At 35.8% G+C, this 14,123-nt stretch overlaps 1 protein-coding gene across 7 annotated transcripts in view; it reads right to left on the bottom strand.

Moving 5' to 3' along the window:
• ATP8A1 (ATPase phospholipid transporting 8A1) overlaps window positions 1-14,123 on the bottom strand; it is a 213,703-nt gene that overhangs the window by 109,116 nt on the left and 90,464 nt on the right. For all 7 annotated transcript variants that reach the window (XM_019754167.3, XM_019754168.3, XM_074324626.2 and 4 more), the window contains 5 exons: window positions 12,738-12,810; window positions 10,497-10,602; window positions 9,222-9,304; window positions 5,036-5,085; window positions 339-408 (listed from right to left, as the gene is read on the bottom strand). In XM_019754167.3, the coding sequence (XP_019609726.2) occupies window positions 339-408; window positions 5,036-5,085; window positions 9,222-9,304; window positions 10,497-10,602; window positions 12,738-12,810 (382 nt within the window). The remainder of the gene's footprint in view (window positions 1-338; window positions 409-5,035; window positions 5,086-9,221; window positions 9,305-10,496; window positions 10,603-12,737; window positions 12,811-14,123) is intronic.

Below are 14,123 nucleotides of genomic sequence, written 5' to 3'. Positions count from 1 at the left end.
TTCAAATGGGTGTGGCTCACTACATTTCTAATACAATTTAAAAAATATTTTCTGTAAGTGTCTTCATATTTATATAACATAAACCTCAAATATTATGTATCAAAACTTAAATTATATAAATAACCTAGTCCAAACTTTTCAAAGCACCAAATTTACCCAGAAGGAATTCGACATTTCACCAGAAGAGGCTGAACACTATTACCATAAAACACCAACAAAAGTAGATGTCAGCAACTTCATGCTAAACATCTGTGTTACATTTCCATAGAAGAATGCTTAACATATACATTATAAACCATCATAAATCTAAACTGCAAAAGACAAAAATAAAAACTTACAGCTCCTTTGCAGTAAAGTCGTAACTTCCCGGATGGAGTGCGAACAATCACTGACATTCTTTTTCTGGTACTGAAAGAAAAAGGTTTTCCATAATGTGTCATCATACTGAGCATATGCATATATATGTTTGTCATGCCTCATATATTTTAATACTCACAGTGAAAAAATAAATTTGACCAAATTATGAGCCATATCCCTCCATATACACAAACCATCCTCTGGGTGTACAATGGATACCTTTGAAAGTTACGTTATGTTTTTTAAGGGACCAGGGTACCATCTGCTGCCCTAGAGGAACAATTTACAAACAGCTCTTTAGAGACCTGCAGGAGTTAGTACCCACCAGGGTAGAGGGGAATTCTGGTTCAGTGTGTTCAGATTAAAAAAAAACACACATATTTAAGATGGTATCTTTTAAGATAATTGTACCTCACAGCTTTTACTAATATCAGGAATCATAATCAATTTTAAGTACATACCCAATCACATGTAAAGGAAAACACTAGCACTATAAAAATGACTTAAGCATTCACAACTATTGTTTCTAAATGATTACTAGCAAACCACTGGCATCATGTAAAAAAAAAACTAATTTATATTACAAAGCTAAGCTAACATTTTAACACTGTGCTGGTGATATAAACAGTTTAATGAAAACTGATAGTCAAACATATAAAATCTTTCAAAACATTAGCAAACAGACAGCAAATAACACTGACGAGAACAAGCTGGTACAGCCCTGCACAGGATAAGCCTCATTGGGAACCAAGCGTATATAAGCATTCTCTCCAGAAATGAGGGGAAAAAGGGACTTCTCAAGTGTCTGCATCTGTTTGTTTTACCTTATAATGTTCTGCTGCTAAAAAACTGAGACAAGTTCAATATTAAGTAGCAGTTAGAAATGATGTCATAGCATACAGCCGGGAGTTTCTTTCAGAGGTATCTCAAAATATTTAACCCTCTTTTTCTCCACCTATAATCTCCATTGCATAGTAATGCACCACATAATGGCGTTTTCGTAAATGACAAACTGCATTTGTGACGGAGGTCCCATAAGATCATAATGGAGTTGAAAAATTCCTATCACCTATTGAATCCATCACAATGTCATCGTGCAAACACATCACTCACCTGTTTGTAGTGATACTGATGTAAAGAAACCACTGCCAATTGTATAAAAGTATAGCACATACAATTATGTACGGTACATAGTACTTAACAATGATAACAGATGACTATGTTACTGGTTTATGTATTGACCATGCTATGATTTTTATAGTTATTTTAGAGTGTACTCTTTCTAGTTATTAAAAAAAAAAAAGCTTGCTGTAAAACATATGCCATGTTACGCCAGCAGCAACCTCATATATTTCGTTCCCTTCCTCTCTTTATTGCATCATTTTCTCGTGCTTGATTCTCCCTTGTGTTGTTTTGCTCATCAGAGTCCCTAAGCACTCACACGATGAAATCACCTAATGACACATTTCTCAGAACGTATCCCTGTTGTTAAGTGACACATGGCGGTATTAGTACCTCCAATCTCCATCCCTGTGTTTTAGGAATACATTTAATTGGGCCTCTGTAATTGTAATGACATCTGTATATTCTTCTCTCTTAACCCAGCTTTGATAACAAGGTCCCGAACTCATCAACTTCCTTGCTCTTCTCTTCTCCTGGCAAAACTCCCAAATCCTGGGTGAATGGGAACCCTTTCTGTGGTACATCAGAGTCAGTGGCTATTGCTGGAGAAAAGTCATCCATCCACAGTGACTAGTAAATACATGACACCAACGTCAACCGGATGCTCCCTGCTGCCCAGTAACCCACGGAATTTTTCTAACAAGCTTCCTTTCACACTCTCCACAGGACGATGAATACCTTCTCCATTCTCCAAGTTTCTAGTGCATCCTCATTGCAGTTTTCACCTGGATGGGAGCTTCAGACAAGGAATCCCTATTTCTTCTGCCAGTAAGACCTACACACATTTATCCACTGTACATCTCTCTGTCTCTTTCCTTGATACAGAGATAACTGTGCCTTACAGCTTTAGGTACAATTATCTAAAGTATTTCTTTTCCTATCAGAGACCTTCCTTTCCCTTGTGCCGTGAAACCTTCTCTCACCGCACTTGCTTAGTAACCCGACTCCTAAACTTATGGTGCTCTCTCCTGAATCTCTATCTTCTTCTAGAAAGGATCCTTCTCCTCAGTTATTTCAATCCATTCTAGTCTCTCTCCTACGAAACTCACCCCAAACGGCTCTCCCCTATCGAGCCACATCCCCTTCGAACTCTATCCCTATCATCCTTCACAGCTCAACTTTCAAAATAGTCGCGATCGCTATACCCACTGTTTCCACTTCCCTCTCCTTCCCATCACACTTCTCCCATCACCATTCCACGAAATGGCTAAATCCAACAAATACTTTTCAGCCTTTCTCTTTCCTGACCTTGCAGCAGTTTCTGACACAGGTGACCTCTCCCCTTGAATCCCTCGCTTCCGTTGGCTCTGTAGCATTATCCTCTTTTTATCCTCCACTTCTCTATCCACAAAGCAGTCTCTCCTGCCGAGTCCTCTTTTCCTAATCCACCCTTACAAGTTGGAGTTACTCATAGGTCAATCCTTTTTGTTTCCCTCACTCTGTATTTTATATCCAGGAGACCCAACTCATCTTTATGGCTTTGAATACCATTTACACGCCCGTGACTACCAAATTATATTTCAGCCATGCTTTTCTTTTATGCTCTTGGCCCTTATATCCAACTGCCTACATCTGACACTGCCATTTTTGTATCTCACAGGCATGTGACACTTAACGATTCAAACCTCTCATCCTCCACATCTACTCCTATTCCTGCATCTACCATCTGTGTAAATGGTACCTCTATCCACTCAGCGGCTCATGCCATGGGCTCTATCCCTCTCTCCTTTCTCCTTCCACATCCAATCCATCCCAAAGTCCCTTGAATACTTTAAAAAATATCTGAATTCTATCAACTTCACTGTATTTGCATTACCATCGTCGAGGTCTAAACCACAATGTCTTTCAGAGACTGTGTTTATACCACCATAGTCACTTTTCTCACTTTCATCCTTAAGCCTGCCTCCATCACAGCATCCTGAAAAAGCTTCAACTCCTAACCTTGCTTTATTTTTCTTTCTTTTAAATTTTATTAAATTTATTGGTGTGACACCGGTTAATAAAATTCTATAGGTTTCAGGCTTTATTCTTCTTCATGGCGCTTATCACTTAGATAATGCTTCTAAGTGTGTGTTAATACACAAATATATTCAAATGCTAATTGATATACTATTTATAATATTTTTATAATACAAGGAGGCTTAGGAGAAACAGTCACTTTGACATGAAATAAAGAAAAGATATGGAGGATACATTTTAAGAATACTCTGTTACAGTTAATCATCCAAGTTCTTATGCACTTTCCTTTGAGTCTTTCAGTGCATACAAGGAAATAAAACAGTGTTTAAATAATAAATTAAAGAGACCCCATTATTTTTATATTAACCACTGGCATGTAGCCACTCCCAACCAAGACAGCAACCAAAGCTGGCAGAGAAAAGGAAATGCGTTTTGTGGGCCTGCCTTATGTGGGAGAAAGTTCAAGAAAACAGTTGGACACTTATTTCCTTGAACAGCAGCGTTACTTCCTGGCTGGAGCCTTGAAGATATTTTTAAGTGTCCTGTGAATGCAAGACCCTCCTGTTTGTAGCTGAGGCCTAATTTCCCCAAGACTGTAGGTTAGTTGAAAAACTACATAGTCACACAGGAATAAAAAGTCAAAAACTCATAGAGATATCACTGATTATAATGAAAGGCCCTTATTATGTGACTTGAAGAAATCAAGTTGGTTAACCTGTCTGCTTTCTGCTTTGCTCACTAGGTGATACATGATTTTATACCTAACAGAGAGATAGGTATGTTTTCCAAAATCCCAAAGACAATTAGATCTAATGAGCACATCATTAGAATGGTGGGTTCCTAACAGATTCATCATCACTCCACGTAAACATTGGCCCCTCTGAGTTTAACAGTGTTTCCAGATCACAAGCCATAAGACTCCTGGTCCTACATATACCCTGCGGTTGTGATGCAGAGTCATGTTCAAAGATATTTTTACACTATCTTCAGGAGTCATACCATGTACTATTCTGAAGGAAGCTATTTATGATTTATCTATAGCTACGTCAATTAAAAACTGTACTGAAGATTTTTTTTTTTTTTGTAAATGAACAAATATTTAATAAAAATAGGTTACTTGCATTCAACAGTATATAGCTGCCAAGTATCACAAAGTATTCTCCCTAATATCAAGGATAGGCTTTTTTTTTCTGCAACAAGTTTTTTTTTTTTTTTTTTTATTAGTTTCAGGTGCACAAGACAAAGTAATACTTAGATGTTTATCTTTTATATCCCTCACATTGTGTGAACCCCCCTACCCCCATCCACTACCCCTCTGATATTGCACAGAGCCATTACATTTCCACTGTCTCTATTCCTAATGCTGTACTCTGCTTCTTGTAAGTACATACTGTACTGAAGATTTTAATTTAATATTTTATCTAAGTAAATTTAGTTAAATCAGAATAAAGCACACTTCCTAATTATTTAGAAGGGAAAAAATAACAATAGATAAAAATTTATCTAATAGGCACAAATCACAGAGCAGATGTTTTACCTGGTGAACTCCAGGACGTTGAGCAATTCGTATCTTTCTTCTTGCCCCAGCTATGAAGAAAAGCAATACATGATTACATAAAGTTGGAAGGATCTTTGGCTTCTTGGAAACGAACCCTAAGTCATGAAATTTTAAGGTAAAAAATGTTAACACTAACAAATTGCCCCTTCTGAAATACATCATCTGTAATTGAACATACTTTCTTGTTAAGATGGAAGACTAACCATGCAGGTTTAATTTCTGTCCTTCCCAAAGCCCCACTAAAATTATAGTCAATACTTAAAAAGAAGGAAAGAAACTCGTTACGGCAGGAAAATAAGAAAAGAGACAGCAGCAGTAAACATTTGGAAGGTAGAACAGAGATCTATGAGTGGTACAGATACAAGAATGTAAAATGCTACAGTAGTCCCGGGGAAAGCTAAGAACAAACCCGACTGGTACCACGTAATCCTTAAAAGGTTGTGCAGTAAAGGATGGGAGGACCGGGTCAGAGCTACCTGAAGAGCAGTGCTCAGCATGGGCCCTTCCTGCACGCTGACAGAAGACCAGAGGTTTTGCGCTATACAGGGTGAAACAGCATCATCTGTCTAGAAGCTGACTGGCAAAGTTGAAGATATGGCATTGTTATATTTATACCAAATGCTGGGCCCCAATACCCAAACTTACTCAATTCCCTACATTGTGGCAGCCAGACTTTCCCAGGCAGAAACTTGGAGGTTACTCTCTGGAGAATCCAACAAGCCCAAGAGAAGCCCTAAAGGAATAGACACCACAACCTTCCAAACTAATCCCATGAGGCCACCCTATAGTGAAGCTCAATGTTGGAAAATACCCTCATGCACAGACCGCCTCACTCTTAACCACGAGAATCCCAAAGAGTAAGAGACATCTAAGGAAAGCCACTAACATGGCACAGTGATACCCAAAACACATAGATCAAAGCAAGTGGAGGAAAGACAGTTCAAAAATAAAACTTCATGTCAGCTCATGAAGTTACAGGTTCTGGGTTTCCGATGGGCCAGTGGGCCTGGTGAGAAAGCCCTGGATGCCTCTTCACTTCGTGTCAACACCAGATTGAAGTGGTTTGTCACATGCTTCATCTGTAGCATTTTCTTCTATATTTGGACTGCACTACTGTGGCTTCCTGATGGTATACAACTTTAACAGTGCTTCATACCCTTGAAAATATTGCTTCACTAGCCAGTACATGCTTTTTAATGGGATCGATGAAGAAAATGTTTGAAACAATAAGATCACTCGTAACAACTCTTATGTTTGGGGTATTAATATTTATACCCTGTGTGCTGCTTTTTGGTGGTATAGGAGGAGACTGGCCTTATTCTTCTGCATATTGCAGTTCTTATCAAAGACTTGGTATAGTCTATCACACATCCCATATGCAAGGGATACAATAATTAAATGCTGTTGTTTTCTCCTAAGTGAAAAATGAGAAACTTTGAAAAAGAACATTTGAAAGCTGATGTTTAATTTTTGGTAAAGTATGCTTTTTCCAAAATAATGCTGCAAAAGAACAACTGCAGGGATAGTTTAAGACCATATTATATTCTGGTAAAAGTCTATTGTTTAATTAAATTGTAATGCTTGTACGTTTCTTTTTAAATGAGAACTTCAAAAAAAACTATCATTTCCCTCAGAGAAGTAACATAAGTATGACATTCATGAAACAAAAAACAGAATACTATTTAAAAAGAAATATTTAAAGAACAAAAAAAGCTTCTGGAAATCAAAAATATGATAGCAGAGAATAAAAATCAATAGAAGGCTAAGAAGACAAAGCTGAGGAAATATTCCTAAAAGTAGAACAAAAAGGGAAAGATCTGAAAAGCATGAGAAAAAAGTTAAAAGTTTAGTTCAAGGATTCTAAAGAGAGCAGAGCAAAAAGGAAGGAAAGTGGAATCATTCGAGAAAAATTTCCAGAACTGAAAGATAGCATATCAATTTCCAAATGGAAAAGGGTCCATTTAGTACTCAGTATAATACATTAAAATATTCCCACTAAGGCACATGATCATAAACTTTCAGAACTCTTGGGAGAAAGAAGCTCCTACAACTTTCCAGAGAGACGGGGTGGGAGCAAGTCACAAAAGATGTGGAATCACAGTGGCTTCTGACTTCTCAATTTGGTGTACTGGAAGCCAGAAGACAGTAAAACAACCGAAATTCTTAAGGAAAATGAGTTCCACTCTGGAATTCTATATTCAGCCAGACTAAAAATTATTAAGTATAATGGTAGGACAAAAAATGTTTAGACTTAAAAGGATGAAAAAAAAAATAATTCCCCATGCATCATTTCTTAAGAAGCCACTAAAGAACGTGTTCCACAAAAACAAGAGTAAACCAAGAATAAGGAAGATATGGGATTTAGGAATTAAAATATCTAACACAGGATAGAGGTACAGAAAGTCCCCAGAAAGATAGGAAAGTGATTCCAGGGTGACAACTCTGAGAAAGACTGACAACTGTGAACTCGTACATCACAGAGTCCTGAGAGTCAGGAGCAGGGTTTGTTGACAGCTGTCACTACTACGTCCTCTGCTTCTGTAACAACTTTTTAACCTGACAACACGGGCAGAGTACATGTTCCACCAAAATAAAGGAGTTCACTAAGGAAGAAGATTTGAGATATAGGAAATAGTCCAAAACAGGGGAAAATCAAAAGGAATTCCAAAATGCCACAGAAGAAGGCCATAGAACAAAACTGACCCAGAGCAAGGAGAGAGGAGGGCTTCAAGAGTGATTACTCAAGACCAGAATTGCCAACGGACAGATTATCTGATACAAGTGTTCTCGAAGGTGGACAATTAAGAATAGGTAGAAAGAAAATTAAGCAATTCAAAAAGAGAGGGATTTATCATTAGGAAATAAAGGAAAGAATTGTTTTCAGGAAATAGTTCTATGTCAGGAAACAAAATTAAAACAAGAGAATAATTGCTGAATACAACAATGTTCAGCTGGTACAGGTGTAATAATGAATACCAGTACATGTGTAATAATATAAACACTAAACATCTTAATGAGATATAATTTATATGCAATAAAGTACACAGACCTTAAATGTATATAGTTCAATGAAAATTATATAGTTTGACAAAGGCATACTTGGTGTAACCATCACCCCAGTCAAACACAGAACATTTTCATCACCCCATAAATTCCTCTGTGACCATTTCCAATCAATCTCCTCCCTGATCCTGGGGCAACCAGTGTTCAGAATTCTAACGCCACAAATCACTTTTGCCTAATCTCAAGTGAATATAAATGAAATTAAAGAGTAGGTACTCCTTTGTGCTTGATTTTTTTTGTTGTTGTTGTTAACATAATGATTTTGAGATTTATCAATGAATCAATAATTCCTTCCTTTTTATTGTTTAGATAGTCCATTGTATATCACAGTTTGTTTGTCCATTGTCCTATTGGTGGACATTTGGTTTGTTTCCAGTTGTGGGTTACTATGACTAAAGCTACTATGAACATTCCACTGGACATCTTTTTGTAGAAATAAGCTTTCATTCCTCCTGGGAAACTACGAGTACAATGGCTGGCTCAGGTCCACGTTCACCTGTATTAGAATACTCTAAAAGCTTTTCCGAAGCAATTGCATCATGTTACGTAGCTACTAGCAAGACCTGGGTGCTCCACTTGCTCTGTATTTTCATTAACACTTGGTGCCAATGTCTTTCATTTTAGCACTTTTGGTGGCATGTAGTAGAATCTCACTGTGATTTTCATTTTAATTTCCCTGATGACTAACAATGTTTTTTCCGTGTGTTCATGGGCCATTCATATTTCTTCTTTTGAGAGATGTTTGTTCAAGTCTAACCAAAAACTGTAATATAATTATAAAAAGATTGGGGAGGGATGGTTAGTCAGGAGAGATAAATCCTCATTTAACAGAATTGACTAGAAAGTCAATAGATACGTCTGAAATTGAAGAATCAAAATGTATATCATCTATTGCATATTTTTTTGAATATATGAGATAAATGCCTGAAGAAAGAGATAAAAGAGTAGAAAGAGGTTGCTTCTGGAAAGGGGAACTGGAGTAGGGAAGCTCCATTTTATTATGAGCCTTTTGGTATTGTGCATTTTATCTTTGAAGCTATACATATGTATTACTTTGACGAAAAAGAAAATTTATTTTTGATGATAAAAATAAATAACTTACTGAATCTATAATCACTGAGTCAGGTGTTCTTCCAGTGAAAACAAAATTCAATTGCTTGGCTGCTCTGACCAAGGCTCCCTCATCTGTTTTGGGAAAACAGTTAAAAGCAAATACATGGTGAAATAAAAATTATTCCCGATACTAGAGAAATATATTAATGTGGTATAATTTTGTTTAATTTTAAAAGAATTAAAATTCTTTTTATTCTAGCCCATTATTGAAATTCCTTTTAAAATTATGTGACAATGTCAAAGGAATGATTGGAATAATATTAAGGATCAGAGATAAGTACAGACCCCAGAGTCATATTTCTGAAGATTAAGTCTCTTAGTCATACACAAGAAGGAAAATTTAAATGTACTCCTTGCTCCAGAATATTCTGTAGAAAACCTTTCTAAAATGAATGACACAAATCTGCCTATTAATTGAGAATTCAATTTAAGTGGATATAAATGAATTGATGCTTCATCATACATTATTTACTTTAATCACTATGGTATATCAAACCTTGTTGCTGAGAGTAGGGTGTGGGATAAGAGAACATTCACACAGTATCTATCTCAACAATAGGAGATGTAACATTTCTTATACTTAGTAGAAATTTGGTACATCCTGCAAAGTCACAGGTGGTTTAGAATATATTTCAAAATATTTATAACAGAGTTCTCCAAAGTGTGTCCCTTCTTTCCTAAAATCTTACAATAATCAAATCGATTATTTATCCAATTTTACATTGAAAATAGGTGTAAAATTACTGATAACAGTGCTAATACATATATTATGGAACCCCTTCAAATGTATAAACTGTCCTTATCCAAATAAATACACAAGCTCACTGATTATCATAGTCAAAAGAGGAAAGCAAAATTGGTATTCTAAAATGCATATGATTTAGGCATATCTTTCTTTTTCTGTCTGCTTATGTGCAGAAAGAGTTTATGACTAATAGTTTATTATTAGTTTTTTTATGAAGAAGGGATAAATTACTATGTACATATAGAAAAGTACTTTTTACTTGTGTGAACTTTGTTATTCAAATTTCCATATAATTTATGTCATCTACCAAAAATTACATACACAAACTTTTATATTTTAACATGTATATTTAATTCTGAAAGCCAAGGTTTTTCTAATTAGTAAATAATTGTTTTTGTCTACAAAACATAACTTGGTTATTTTATTTTTTCAAATTAAATTGATTTCTTTTCTTGATAGTATCAAATTTCAGAACAATTTTCCATCAAAAACAATATATCACAATTGCTTCATTTGTACCTGGAGATGCTGCTTGATAAATAATCTTATCGCCTTCTCGCTCTGGTACTGCTGTGTGACAAACTGCCATCATTGTAAGGAATTCACATATTATAGGTGCAGTTGGCTGTAAGAAATAAACACATTATTTAGCCTTTTTCATTTAAACATTTGACACTAGTCATAAAAATATTACTTTATGTCTATTAAGAGTATAGCTGTTAAATATTGAGGGTGTGAGGTGATAGCCAATTAAGAAGCCAACATCTATTATGAAGAAGATAAGTTTTAACTAAAATCATTCATTCTTGAACTTTCTCTTTCATTTTCTAAATATTTATACAAGGCAACTTTTGTGTTGTCAAATAGAAATTGCACAGTAAAAACGGTAGTTATGGTCAATACTGCCCTCAGAAGACAGGAGAGAAATTCTAAAATGTTCATTTACCTGGTTCTAATTCCTGATCAGATGTAAATTTTAGGCATCCTAATTGTACTGTGGTTCCACTACTTTGGGTTGGGGTGATGACGGCAGGGGATTCCTCTGTAATGCTTTGTCTTCCCTCCCTCCAAAAACGGCAAGCATAACCTCATACAGGTTTTATTAAATAAAAAAGAATCAACTGAGCAATTCCTACATACAGTGGACCCTTACAGCCTGAGGAAGACATAAAAATGAATCCTTTCTGCAAGGAGCTTAGAGTTTATAGGAAAAAAGAAGCCAGACCTTTTAAATTAAACATCTGTCTGCCTCTCTGGCTCCTGATGAAGAAAAATGTCATTCAAATTAATAAAGAAAAATATTCCTCTATGTTGTTGGACCAAAAAAAAAAACAACAACAAAAAAAAATAGTGAAGTGATTGGGAAACTAAATCAGAACACTGTTAGAAAAAACTGTGCTCAGGCTAGAATAGTAGACAAAACAGACATGGCCCCTGCCCTGGGAAGCTTTGACTTGTGGGGGAAACAGAACACAGATCAATACACAAGTATTATTTATTTATAGATTGAAAAGGGCTATAAAGAAGAGAATGTGAAAATATCATGTAATGTGATTTGGGAGAGTGTGTGGTTGTTTTCAAGATAATGTGATATTTAAGCTGATGGGGTTTTAGCCTCATGAGGACCTGAGCAGAGTTTTCCACCAAGCAGGAACCAAGCATGACTGAAAAGATCCTGAAGAAGGAATAATGAAGCGTGTTTACAAGAAAGCCAGTGTGGCCTGAGGAGAAAAAAGGGGAGAGTGGCTCCCAAGTTGGTGCCTTTGGCATGTGCCAGATCACTTAACCTTGTAAGTTAAGAGGGATTGGTGTCAAACAGGGAGGTGACGGAACTTGATTTCCCTTTGCATCACTGCAGTCACCTTGCGCAGCAAGAATTGGAAGGGAGTAAAAATGGCAACAAGGAGACTGGTTAGGAGGCTATTACGGTAACTCACATAGGAGCTCCTGGTAGTCGGGATTGGGGTAGTGAGAGCGGGAATGAAGTGAAGATGACATTCAGGGTATACTCTAGAAGTCAGTATTGAGAAGCACTTGGTGACTATAGATCAGGAGACGGAAGGACCAAGAAGTATCAAAAACAACCCTTCAGTTCCTAGAAGAGCACTAAGGTAGGTGATGGTGTCACTTACTGAACCTGAGGACGCAAGAGGGAAGAGGGGGTCTAGATCTAGGTTTCATGAAGCTCGTATTTGGTTGGAGGCACTCTTAAGAAAAAAGGATACAAAACTACCCCCAGGAACACATTGCTAGAGCTCCACCTGTACTACAGAGGGAGCACGCTCAGGGGTCATGAGCATGAGCTCAAGTTTTGGCATATAACTCCCAGGAACCCTACCATTTGACCTGACAGAATTTTAATAAGTGCCAGTCGCTTCATAAGTGGAATGTTCACAATGGGTGGCAGATGTCGAGAGTTCCTATTGTACAGATTAGGTACTGGCCTATCATTTTGAGCAGGTTAATCCATTTCTGTACATATTTTGAAATTGTTAACAGTGAGCTGTTTCATACAAATAGTGCTCTAATATTCATCATAAAACATTTTGAAAATATAGACTACTGATGATAATAATAATATTAAAACTAAATTTCTAATCACCATGAATTCATTTTGGCTAAGTAAAAAAAAAATTGGCAATAGATTTTGATAATTATTAAAAATAATCATAAAACTTAAAACAAATATAAACATGGAAGATAATTAAGATAATTTGTTTTCACTCATTAATGAAAATATAATGCTTTTATGTCACTTACATGATTGTTTTGGAGATTTTCCAGCAATGATGAATCACTAAATGTTTTTTCGTCTCCCAACTGTGAGCTCTGCCTGCAGGGGAGAAAAATGGAGCAAGCCAGGTTCATTTACAGCAGCTCACTGATCGATTTGTAACTTTTTAAACAAGTCATTATGCTGGCAAACCTAATAGATTAACTATAGCACAGAGTGCATTGCTAAATAAGACAGCACAGATTTCATGACTGAATCATAAGCAATTTTCAAGCATTCTAAAATGTGACAGATTTTTGCAGCATAATGAAAAACAGCATAAAGTTCATTTTCCTGGAGTGACATTATATTATAGCCACATGAAATTCTAAAAAAAATAATTTTAAAAAAGTAACAAACTATCTAAAGAAAAGAATAAGTGAATGAACTAATCAGAAACTGTTTTGGAGCCATAGAGGAAAAACTAAGGGTTGCCAGATGGGACGGGGGTGGGGATAGACAGGAAGGTGAGGGGATTAGAAAACAGTCAGTAACCACAAGATGGCCACGGGGTTCTGAAAATTAATTTGGGGAATGTGATCAATAATGTTGTAAAGATTTTGTAGGGTATCCGATGGACACTTGTCTCATTAGGGAGACCACCTCAGGGATGAGGTAGATGCCTGATCACTGCACTGTACACCTGAAGCTGAAGCTGAACAATAATGAGTGTCAACTACAAGTTTGTATGTATATATATATATATATATATATATATATATATATATATATATACATATACACATATATATATGTATATGTATATATGTGTATATGTATGTACTTACAAGAAGCTGAGTACAGCATTAGGAATAGAGACAGTGGAAATGTAATGGCTCTGTGCGATGTCAGAGGGTTAGTGGATGGGGGAGGGAGTTCACACAATGTGAGGGATATAAAAGATAAACATCTAAGTATTACTTTGTCTTGTGCACCTGAAACTAATAATAAAAAAAAAATTATACATTAAAAAAAAAATGTAACAAACTGCTAAAATACCTGGAATTGCATTTCTTCAAATTCTATAATTTTTTCAGGTTTTAAGAATTCTGAGAATTAATAGTTATCATAAAAAGTAATTTTAATTCTTTTACTTTAACCTATGAGAAATCTTTATTTGTAGTTACTAACACTACATTATTATCATATGAAATATAAAAATATGAATAAACTGTTTACATATCTTATCATCACTAACAAATATCTGATACACTTACATACATATCACATTTGTTCTGTATATACCGTGTTTCCTTGAAAATAAGACCTAGGCGGACAATCAGTTCTAATGGGTCTCTTGGAGCAAAAATTAATATAAGACCCGGTCTTATTTTATTATAATAAATATAATATAATATATATTAATTTTAATT

This window comes from Rhinolophus sinicus, chromosome 1 (genome assembly GCF_057876585.1).
Source record: "Rhinolophus sinicus isolate RSI-liver-muscle chromosome 1, RSI-T2T, whole genome shotgun sequence".
Lineage (NCBI taxonomy): Eukaryota > Metazoa > Chordata > Mammalia > Chiroptera > Rhinolophidae > Rhinolophus > Rhinolophus sinicus.
This window is presented reverse-complemented; position numbering and strand designations above follow the sequence as displayed.